The 12,134-nt window shown below is 43.7% G+C and overlaps 1 protein-coding gene across 4 annotated transcripts; it reads right to left on the reverse strand.

Annotated features, from left to right (window-relative positions):
* Positions 1-1,172: 1,172 nt before the first annotated feature.
* Positions 1,173-9,250, reverse strand: ccm2l (CCM2 like scaffold protein). Of its 4 annotated transcripts, none has more exons than XM_040193563.2 (11): positions 8,983-9,250; positions 7,139-7,306; positions 6,958-7,041; positions 5,705-5,888; positions 4,764-5,404; positions 4,206-4,335; positions 3,864-3,927; positions 3,359-3,515; positions 2,840-2,978; positions 1,951-2,098; positions 1,173-1,578 (listed from the first exon to the last, which is right to left on the reverse strand). In XM_040193563.2, the coding sequence occupies exons 1-11, from the start codon at positions 9,010-9,012 to the stop codon at positions 1,446-1,448; spliced, it is 1,878 nt and encodes a 625-aa protein (XP_040049497.2). In that variant the 5' UTR covers positions 9,013-9,250; the 3' UTR covers positions 1,173-1,445. The 4 variants fall into 4 exon arrangements, with proteins under 4 accessions (XP_040049497.2, XP_077946275.1, XP_077946277.1 ...); XM_078090149.1 differs by having other exon boundaries at positions 1,173-1,581; XM_078090151.1 differs by having other exon boundaries at positions 5,705-5,891.
* Positions 9,251-12,134: the final 2,884 nt, after the last annotated feature.

A 12,134-nucleotide genomic window follows, 5' to 3' on the forward strand; every position in this document is an offset into this window, starting at 1 on the left:
TTAATTTCTTTGGAACGTTCTGCGTTTGTTCCATCTATCCTGGTACATCTACCGTCATGTGTTTCACTGCTGCTCTTAAACAAAGTAACTTGGTGGTAAATGAGTCAAAAAGTGGTTGCGCACAGTGTGGGTCTATTACATAATGCGGGTGAGGAGACTAGCATGACTCGGGTGAGGCCCGTGGCTGTTCTGACTCTGCTGCTGTGATGCTCAGTCAGGCTGGCAGAGAACAGGACCGGGGGGGGGGGGGGGGGGGGGGGCAGGGGGGCACAGCAAAGCAGTGCACCATGGGAAGGTCGTGATGTTGCTGTCAGGATAACGGGTCAATGCAGTGTTAGTATCATAGACTACACGTTTGGGGGCGAGAGTGTGGAAGAGGGGGTGGATCTCATCGTACTATTACCGACACATTCACAAATATGATGTCAGCTTGTACTTTCTTTGATATTTCTATATAAATGCAGTTGCATTTACAAATGATATGGTACATCTATCCATCTATCAATCAATCTACCCGTCTGTCTCTTTTTTTGTCCATCTCTCTGTTATTTCTTTACCTCAGGCTTGAATTTCGCACTAATGGCCCATGCAGCCTTTGGCTCAGCAGCGAGGGAACCGAGCTCTCTCATCCTCAGTCGCCACCACGTGGTCACTAACCGGTATTACAGCTGCTACAGAAAAATATCAAACAGGAAAGAAGCTCCATGAATGATTTAGGTGCCCGATCTTGTGCGAATTTAGTGACATAGCCTCGATTTAAAATGGATCACGGGGTTCTACAGGATGACATATAAATATTAAATGTATTTAGATTGATCACAATTTGTTAGTTACATTCTCAGACTCTTATTATCGTGTAATTACTCATATTATTGAATACTTTTGAACCTCTACTACCAAATAAGCTGTGGGAACTAAGGTACCGCAATAACCGTATGATGTATAATTTTGATATCTTTAGCAGAACAAGATATTTAGATTAATTATATCTATTTTGGATAATTTTGTCTGATCCTAGAGAAAACTCTTTGGATTGTGAGATCATGATGATCACAACGACAAAACTGTACCGCCACCTTCTAAAAATGTCTGTTTTCCTTTCATGTTGTGTTGAGAAGATTAAATTAAAATTGAATTGATTTCCCACCTAAAAAATAGCCAGAGGATGAACATTCTGTTTCATTCAGATACATTTTTATAAAACTGAAATACTGATACACGTGAATACACAATCATTAGAGTTTTGATTTTCATTTGAAATGGCATTGCCAACATTTCAAAAGCTGCCTCTGTCAAGTTTTTATATTTACGGTTAAATGTCCAGTAATGAGCATGAAATGAACTGCGGATGCGCTGCTCTTGCTCAGGTGCACGGTGGCAGATTCAAAGTTCAAACGGAATTTGACAAGGATTCGATTGATCTCCCTTTTCCTTTCGTAGCTGCATCAAAGGTAATAGTCTTCCTCCAAAATGTCCCCATGCTTGTCCTGGAAGCCGAGGGCCTGGATGTCGTGGGTGATGTCAGTAATGCGTCGGTTGAATTCCTGAGATCCCGAAGCCAGAGAGCCGTTATCATACCTGCTGGGGGTAAAACAGCAGATTGTGTCATTTTTAATGCATCTCTCTGACTTCCGGCTCGCTCGAATCTTCAGTTTAGAACAAACAAGCTTTTACAAAAAGCAGGTCGAGCACGTAGAATCAAACCGGAGTGGTCTTGCATCAAAGTAAAACAAAACGTGACCATTATGTCAGGAAAAATAGGGCCTCTCTCCTACAAGGTTTTATACAATTTGAGTCGGATGACATTGGTGCTAAACAAAATGCATCATATCAATAAGACACGATGAAATGTAGCAGCAGGCTGGTACAACCTCACAGATCACGGCTGGGTTTCAAACCAAAGCCTCGAGAAGACCACAAATCGGACGCTACCCCTGCTGACCTACATACCCTCTCATGGCCGTGGCTGATGTGTTGCTCATGCTGCGTTTGATGCGTCCAAAGCTGTCAGTTAAAATACCCCCCTCACGGATCCCGATGCTCTCCAGGAAACTCTCAAACACCCCAACGTCCTTGTCCGGGATGAAAGGACGCATGCCTTGGGGAACAAAGATAACAAGTCTGTTTTTTAATAAATAAGTAGGACTCTGATCAGCAGCGTGATTGGGTTGTGTCCTCTCTTACTATGAGAGAGCAACAACAGAGCAAATTTATTAAAAGAAGGATAAAAACTGAAATCATTCCAGAGTTGTTTGGATCATTTCACCTCAGAGTGAATTTGAATGATTTTATATTTTAGTGGTGTGTTTGTTAAGCATTAAACATGTATGAATTGCGTCGAGGTTCAAACAAGGGATATTTGCTGTCAATGACAAATCACAATCACTTACAATTACAATAATATTTATAAAAGATCCCCTTTGCTTTAGAGTTTAAGGAGTTTTCAAGTTTCAAGAATTTTGTCAATGTGTTAAAGCTTCACTTTGAAACTTCTTGCTTTCAAACTGTCACTTTATTGTTTAAGAGACAAGATTTGTGATCCTAACGGCAACTGCAAGATTCCAAAAACAAATCAACAAATCAGAGCAACAACACAATATGTACACAGCTTTTGTTTTCCCCTAAATGCTGGATTTTACATTGTCTGGCAATGGCGGCTCCTATAATAGTGTTTGAACAATATCCTCACAGCAACACATGCTGCAAATGTTCCACACACTTCACTGACGCTATGAGGAAAATATCAATTTCCCTTGTAACCGATTTGATTGGTTAGTAATGAAGATGCCTCGTCCGAATCACCCAAACTGAGCGCCGTGGCTGTGAAGCTCTTTCTCACCCATCAGCAGGAACTTGCGGTTGTCTCCGTACAGATGCAGGAGCTCGGAGCAGAAGTGGTCAATGTTTGATGCAAGTCTGTATTCCCTCAGCAGCACCGCAAAGTGCTGCAACTCCACCGGACTCAGCTTGTTACGCAGCTACACGTGCACACAAAGAAAGACTCTAAAGAGCATCCAAGCACACCGAGCGATACTCTTTCCTTTTTTCTATTTTGTTTCCTAGTCCAACTAGTTGCACATTAATAAATGGATAATTGAATAGAACATTTTTTACAAAAATCAATGGAACGTATTCCTGTTTTAGCTTGCAGACGCACACCAAGAATCACTCTTCCTTTTGTTACTGCGACCTGTGTATTTGGAGTAAAGTTGAATTGCTCTTCTAATAAAGTAGCCTAGTTAATATTGAGCATTTCATACACCTCCAGGCTTCCGTTGGCAACTAAGAGACTTTGCTTTTACCGTTCATTCATTACACTTCTTCTGTAGGTAACACACACACGCACGCACATACTCACAGTAATCATGTACTCCTGCATCAGCACCAGGGCGGGGTTACTGTCTCCTCCTTCACTGGCCGAGGCCAGGCTGCGATGGGAGTCCTGCGGTGAGAGAGATGAACTCTCGCTGTACGTTTCGCTGTAGTAGAGCTCAAAAGCATCCTGGGATCCATCACTGAGAGCATCAATACAGAGTATCAATATCACGTACCGTTGATGGTGATCAAATGTCAACTACAAGAGTAGTAAACACTAAGCTTTTCTTCAAGGAAATTATTTACTGTGTTATTCTTTAAGAAAACTATAACATTTGGATCCATAATAAAATCAAATGCAAATAGATCTTCTGCTTTAAGGTTGTTAATACATTTATTTCATGCTGTAAAGATTTTCAAGGCTTTGTACTTTGCGTCTGTGCTAAAAGAAAAGTCTAAATATTTGAATATTCTGTGAACTGATAAAACAATGCATTTATTTGGAGACCTTGAAAGTTAAGAAAGACTTAAGAGAAAATGCTACTCACTATGAGCTGCAGCAGCTAAACTCCGGATCATAACCGTAGGACACGTCAGTCAGACAGCTGTCACCTGCACAGGGACAAAGCATTTCAAATAAACATTTTCATTAAAACTCTGCAAGATCTTGAAATATGAACCCAGGCTGGCTGTGTTTGGATCTCTGGTGTTAATACTAAGCATGACGGCAAAATGTGAAAGTAGTGAGTTCACACTGCGTCTATAAATGTATTATGAGACTGCATGTTTGCTACAGTAGGACGCGAGTTTACTGAAAATACACAACGGCTCCACAATTTTGAACACAAAATCCTTGAGGGACGGAGACAGAGCGCTCATGTGTCACTCACTCCTCTCCAGCCAATAGCGGTCTGGCATGGAGTGGTGGAATCCCGCTCTGTCGACACACTCGATGGTCTGATGGCCGTAAATGATCTGGAACATCTGGCAGATCAGAGAACAGTACTCCTCTGCAGCATCCTGAACACACACACACACACACACACACACACACACACACACCCACACACACACACACACACACACACAGATAAACACACTGAATCGGTTAACAAATCATTTTCTCTGACCTTATTTTTGTGACAGTAATCCAGCTTTTTTTCCCTTTAATTGTAGTGAGTGAACACTTTTCAGCGTTAGTGCCTTGCACGGTTACAAGATTTGCATCTGAAAATTACATTGTGTCCCCAATTCACTCCATAGGAAAGAAGTGAGAAAAACATGATATTCGGGGGACGCTGAATTCATTTTTCAACTTTGACTGGGGCGCTAAACATACTTTCCACATCACTTTGTGAACGGTGTAGATGTTCTCACGTGAGAATGAGCCATTGGTCGTACCAAATGAAGGTGATCATGACTTGTACTGATCTGACCCGGTGACCCACCCTGTTCTCCACAGCCAGCAGCACCAGGTTGCAGTAGGCGTCGGGGCAGGGCGTCGGCTCCAGGGGATTGTGGTTCCTCCTCTCCCAGCTGCCGTAGCTCTTCCCCCGCTCCCAGCTCCCGGTGCAGGCCTGCCGCCGCTCCCAGCTCCCACCGCCACTGCCTCCCCCCCTCCTCTCCCAGCTCCCACCGCCTCCCCCTCCATGCCTCTTCTCCCAGCTCCCTCCGCCAACGCCACCCACCCCCACCCCCACCCCCCAACTGCCGCTCATGGGTCGTGCCCTGCGGTTCTCCCAGCTGCCTCCGGTTTTGCGTGTTTGCTGCCTCTTCTCCCAGCTCCCTCCAACTCTCTTCCTCTCTAAACTCCCCCCGCCGCCTCCTCCTCCTGCTCCTCCTCCTCCTCCTCCTCCTCCTCCACCACCTCCTCCTCCTCCTCTCTCCACATTCTGGTTCTTGTCGTGGTTACTCCTGGACAGCGACGGCCTCCAGTCGACTCCACAGATGGTGTGCCGTCGTTCCATCGTGCCCCCCGCAGGCCGAGGGTCGGCGTTGTGGCTCATGGTTTGGCGTCGGCCATCCACGCCTGTCGGCTTTTTCCTGTCCAAGCTGTCGTCCCCGGCAACCACTGTATCCACGTTAAGGCCTGCGGGAGGAGGTTTCAAAATGTGTTAGGTAAAACAAACAAACAAAAAGCAAAAACATTGATAATCTGCTTCAAAATTCCCCCTCCGTGGAGGGATTGGTGTCTTTTCAGTAGAGAAAGAAAAAAAATGAAGGAATGGATTTGAATGTGTGTCTGTGTGCAAATATTAGCCTGCCAAGCCATTAAACCGTAACAGCCGCAAACCAACTTTACTTCAAAAGGAAATTTTCAGCTAACAATATATATTTATTTTACTCACTTTAGTGAGTGACACTGTCTCTCAATCAGGTGTGTCCTCACCTGTCTTGAGGACCAGCAGGTGCAGCGCATCGTCTCTCAGGTAGGAGGCAGCAGCGATCTCATGTGTGGGAATCCTCACCAGCAGCTTCTCGTTGTCCCTCCATGTGAGCAGCAGACAGCGAGCGGACAGACTCAGAATGCAGTCCTGATCCACGCTGGTCTTCAGCGGGAGCAGCTTCAGCTGCTGCTGACCAACACACAGGGACGTGTGACGACAGGTCGAGGATCAATGAGTATGATATGAATGACCAAAGTCAAAAGTAAAGTCAATTTACTGTTTGTTTACATTTGTGATGATTCAAAAATGTAATATGAATATTTATGACCTTCAAGGCTTTAAATAATCAGGCGTTTCATTATAAGAAAGGCCTTCTAACCCCTCACAGGCTGCTGCAGTTTTACATCAGGTGATATCGCTCTCAGAGCCCGACTGAGGATTAAGGGTTATTGGACTTTTGCAGTCCGGGTTCCCAATCTCTGGAACAATTCTCCAGCTGAAATTAGGTCTAAAGCCATCTCCCCTTTTAGGTCTATTCTTGAAACATTCTTCTTTTAAAAGCTTTTCTCTGTGTGAACAATTTTTTCCTTGCAATTTATTGTTCTATACTGTATTACAATGGCAGCCTGTGCATTTTCTACTTGGGCCTTCTGTGCCTGAAGTTGAATGACCTAATAACCTCCTCATGACGTTACAGTTGTAGGTTATTATTGGTTTTGCGTGAACACATCATATTTACATGACACTGTAACAAGTGAAATTAATATGAAGCTCAACACCAACAAAAGTCATGTTGGCCCACTGACCAATCACGGCGCACGTTAATGCAGACGTACCTGTGAGGGCACCTTGGTACTACTGGCACGTCAAAGAATACGGCCAACATGTCAAAGTAAAGATCTGATAGGTTGAAGATTATGACGATGAACCATATACTTTAATCTGCTAGAGGACCTCGGCCCCTCTTGTATGGGGGGTGAATGTGATAAAAGCTCTCTTTAAAACAAGCTGCGCTGGAGGTGGAGCAACAGTGGAAGACAGGAGCTGTGCAAAGAGAGAATAAGCTAATGTATTTCTAAAAACAAAATTGTATTATTGTTATTGTTGTTATAAATTTATGCAATAGTGATTCATCAATGACATATTGACTTTTTTTGTTATAGCGGTTGATTATCGGCTGTGTTTGTGTTTTAATACAGATATTTTATTGATAACCAAGCAGTAATAACTTTTAGAAAGGTTATTGATTACTAACCCTGGCTGTGTCCAGTAGTTGAAGCAGCTCGTCTCGGCTGGAGGGGTTCAGTGAAACCGACACCCACGTCAGGTGACCAAGGAACTAAGGTGAGAGGTTAAAAATCAAGCTGTCACTGTTGGCATATACTGTAAATATATATATATATATATATATATATGTGTGTATTTTGTTGTATCACCTTGACCTCCTTCTCCACATAGTCGAAGATGAGTCTCTCGGGGTGAATGAGGTAATCCGGGGGATAGAGAGGGACAGTGTGCAGCGGGCGCCGGTAAACGCTGCCTCGATCCACCGGCCTGCGACCAGATTTTGACCAGACGAGCCGCTTGATGGGCGAGACAAAACTCTGAAAAGAGATGGACGCATAAGCATTGGGGAAGACAAGACAATAAGACAAGAATGCACCAAAGAGAAAATAATGTGGCCAATTCAGCTGATTCAGATAAACTGACCTCTTCTGGGAACCCTCTCTGTTGTCAGTTTTGCACGCGTTAGGAGCGGCGTTCACCGTTCATTACTTACAAAGTGTACTTTCCAAATAAACTTCCAACGTACGTTTACTTTGTTTTTTGTTCCGTGGCAAGAAGGTCAGGTTTAGGCATCGGAGGAACGTGGTTCAGTCTGGGAAAAGATAGGTGTTTGGATTCAAATAACTATGTCTGTTACATAAGATAAGTCTGTAGCTTTATGCTAAAAAACTGATGAGTCTTTAAAAATTACTAAATCGTGAGTATAATGTTCAACACTAATATGGCTGTAATTATAACTGAAGTTCCTAGTCCCTAGGTGGGTGTTTTGGCTTTGCATTTTAACTACATTATCTCAGAAGACAGTTAATTTGTGTGAACACGCGTGCCCCTGTGCGTTTGTGCGTTTGATTTTGTGTTAATGCGGCACATCCCCCTGGCTGTCGGAGCTGTGATTGACAGGTAAGCAGTAATCTTTGACAGCTCCCTGCTGAGACTCACTGTCAACACAGCTCACACTGTTAGACACCCACTGTCACGCACACACAAGAACACACATGATTTAATTTGTCCAGAAGGTGTGAGTCGAATGGATGCAACACACACGCACACACACTGAATGGAGAGAGGAAATGAGCTTTTTCGGATTAAAAACCTGTCTGGGGAACAAGGACAGGTTTCTGTATATCTCAGGTCTGATGAACATCTCTGCACTCAGCCTGATTTCCTTCTAAGACACAGCAGTCTTATAATGTGTATTGTTCTTCCGTTTGCTCCAGTTTCTTTTTTTGGAGAAACATAAAAAGAGAAATAATTGGATTTTTTTTTCTTTTTCACAATGAATATGCTTAAAAAAAGTGCCTTAGAGCAAATTAATTACGAGGTGAGGAGGAGATTCTCCTAATCTAAGGTTTTTAATGAGTCGACTTTGGTGGAGGTGTCTTTTGATGGAGTCACATGTTGCATGAAGAAGTTTATCCATTAGGAAAATGCAGCTACTGAGCTAATGGCTAATAACAGAACTGCACGTCAGGGACGTGTATATGCATATTAGTCACAGTCTGTCATGTGCTATTGTTTACTCTCTATTGGTATTTTAGTCTCAGGAATCATTTCGTTCGACAAAGAGATTATTTAAGTATTTTGGATCATCGACGCCTCAGACCGTTCCTCCTCTGTGCAGCAGCTCCAGCATCACTGATAATATGTTGCCACTAATCTGAACTCTCCAGCTCTTGTTCCTCCAAAGGTTACTGATGTGAAACAAATTGCTCTCAGTCAACAGCGTAAATTTGGCTTTCAGAGTTGACCCAAACGGGCGCAAAAGCTTTCACACTGATTCACTTCCCTCCTACTACGCCGACAAGGTCGCTTTTCTCTCGATAGCAACTCATTGATTTTGCCTCACAATTTATGCCGTTTTAAACGCTGGCGTGAACAGGCCTCACGCTTTGGTTTGATTGAAACTCAAAGATCCAGGATCTCTGGAGAGAGACAATTTAAGAGACACTAAAGAGGCACTAAAGAGGCCGAGCACAAGGGATCGTAGGCCTACCTTCTTGGATTTCTTGGGTTCATAGTCCATTGCTATTCAGGAACCCCCCCAGAAAGGTCCTCTTCTGGGTCAGATGAGTCCTGGTTGCTGCCAAACTCTTCCTGAAAGTAATTCTTTCCTTTTGTTTCAATCTGTCTTTTGTTGACTTTGTATCTGTCTCTCAGTTGTTTTTTCCATCGTCCCCGACGTTGAGAACTTCTCTCTCTGTTGGAGTTATTTTTGCTTCTGTCTCGCCTGCTTCATTCTGGTTCTTTCTTGTCTCTACGCTGATTGTTCTTTTGGGGCCGTACACACGCTACCACACACAAACACACACCTACACACACACACGCGCGCGCAGGAAGCAGAGGAAGCCCATTTCCTGTCCAAGAGGAAACTCCACCAGAGGCTGATAAGGGCCATTCTCTCTGAAATGTATTGATGTATTTTCAAGTCTCTAAACCCAGAAATTGCCTCAATCCAACTAAGAAACAACTAAATCGAAATAAACCTTCAGCTTCCCAAAGACACAGAGAACGTCTCCTCAACTAAGTTCACCTGCCTCAGCAGAACATTGCAACATTTCTTTCATGAACACAAACAGCACGTAGATCCAGTTTCAACTTCTCTCCATTATTCTTGACGTACACAACATTTCGTGGTTAGGGGGTGTTTGGCCTTCTTCCAGTAAAAAAACGTGGAGAAAAATGAGACGTGGTAAACGCTGTGAAATGATTGGTTGCGCTTAGACGAGACAAAATACTTAAAACAGCAAAACATTGCATAACAAAGATATCCTGATTTAAAGGAACAGCCAACTTATTCACTGGTTTATCCCATTCTTACCGTCCTAGATGAAAAAAACTACTCCTCGGAACAAAACATTTGGGAGTGTATTTTAGGCTTGTTGGAGTCGTACGGTGCAACGAGCAGGTTTGGCCACAGAGAGGCAGAGCTGTGATGAAGGAGGGAGGAGGGGGGAGAGGGGGAGGAAGGAAGGAAATACATATTTCTTGATGGAAGCAGAGAGAGATGATATCAAACCGGTGACCTTTCTCACACACATGCATGCACGCACACTCACGCACACACTCACAGACAGAGACACACACACACACACACACCAACACACACACACACACATTATGTCAGTATGCAGCGGATGGAAATACAAAAAAATGCAGATTTGTGGAGAAAAACGGTAGCAAGCTGATAGTAAATACGACATAACTTCAAACACAAACACACACACACACACACACACACACACACACACACACACACACACACACACACATATTGTCGAGGTATTGTCAGGGTAACCACTCCATGGTGACCGGAGGGCTAACTGCTTAACGATTGCCCAGTTACCTAGACAACGAGAGGCAAAGATGGGGCATTTATCTTGAGTCGTTTTTTTCTTTATTCCATGTGCTCTCTCTCTCTCCCTCTCTCTCTCTGCCTCTCTCTCTCCCTCTCTCTCTGTCTCTCTCTCCCTCTCTCTGTCTGTCTGTCTTTCAGCAATGAGAAAGTTGCCCGGGGGCTTAAAGGTGTCAAAATGAAAGGCGGATAAAGTTCTGCACTGACCTTGGATCTTCCACCAGCTCAGTGTCAGATCAACCAACATTAAAATATGTCATTTCAAAATGTTATTTTGATGAAAAATGTCTTCGTCTTTGTAACTGTTTCCCAAAAGACGTAAACCGAGTCATGTGAGATGCAGTTAGTGACGTGCTTTGAGACCTATGACGTAGCCGATAGGCTAAGTGAGTGGAACGAAGATTCTGTTTGTGTGTACGTGTGTATCTGTGTTTGTGTGTATCAGTGATATGATAAAAGCAGAATCCTTCAAACACCTAAAAATCCCACATGACGTCTGACTCAAGAGGACAATAAGCATCACGGAGAAGACGAAGGTGGAAGAGGGAGGAGAGCAAACAAGATGGAGAGAGGGGAGGAAGAAGAGAAGGAAGTTGTAGGAATAAGAGAGGAGGGTTGATTGGAAGGTCAGATGAAGATCAAAGAAAGGGAAGCAAGAAGATGAATGGTGAGTAAGGAAGGAGGAGATGAAGTGGAAGGTAAAAGAGGGACTAAGACGGGAAAAAAGCGCGTAAGGAAGGAATTAAGAAGGTGGCATTGAACCTACACAATCTCCTCATCTCATCTCCTCATCTAGTCAAACAAAGCTTAATCGGGGTGTGTGAAAGTGTTTCAAAATCAAACATCCGGGAACATACAGTTTGTCACACGCATACCGCCTCCTCCTACATAGCGTCAATTTATTTTTAGACGTGACAAAAGGAAGGTGGCGTTGACTTGGTTTTAGAGGGACAGCGGTCTCAGCTCCTGCGTAAGTGGACTTTATCGTTCTTCACACTAGTTCAGGGACTCTGACCGTCGATTAATGAAGCGTGTGGGTTTACATTGGAGTTAGCAGAAAGCCCGGAGTGTCTCAAAGGTCTCAAAGGTTGGACGCTGGGAGGGGGGCACTGAGCAAGTGGGTGAGAACGGAGTTTTGAAAAACAAAAGGACAAAAAAAGAGGAGGACTACTCTGCCTTGAGTGGCTTCTTGTAATAAATTAAAACAGAGAAGAAGAACAGACTGAAAACAGAAAAAGCAAAGGGAAAAATAGGTGAAAAAGGGAAGGAGGGAAAGATTGTTGTTTACTTTCTAGATCTCTAGAGACGCCCTACCAAATAAACAACAACTGGAGGGACGAGGATGTGAGAAAGACATCAAAGAATGTTGGTTTGAGGGAGAGATTTGGTGCTGTTGCCTCGGGAGGAAAGACAGAAGAGATGGAAGAGGAAATGTGGGAAACGGGGCGGGAAGATTCAGCAAAAAGTGTTGGATGAGCTCCAGCTTCCCTTCCAGATCTGCCTCGCTCTGGTATCACGCCTGGGAGTCCTCAGTAGAGTCCAAACACACAACCAGGCGGCAAACAGCCAGTCAGAATGAGCCTCATCCCGTCCCAGGGACGCTAAGTTAAAGGTTTTGAAGAACTATTTGGATATTTTCGGTTATTGAAGTAAAAAACAAAATTGATCATCAGTGGTGCATTGATTTATGAAATACAGACCCTTGAGGTTCAGTGAAGAGTTGTATTTAGAGAGATTTGATAAAAAACTGACGTTCTTGATGGATTGTACAGAAGGACAAGAAAATGTGTGTC

The sequence above is a fragment of the Gasterosteus aculeatus genome, chromosome 2 (assembly GCF_964276395.1).
Source record: "Gasterosteus aculeatus chromosome 2, fGasAcu3.hap1.1, whole genome shotgun sequence".
NCBI lineage: Eukaryota > Metazoa > Chordata > Actinopteri > Perciformes > Gasterosteidae > Gasterosteus > Gasterosteus aculeatus.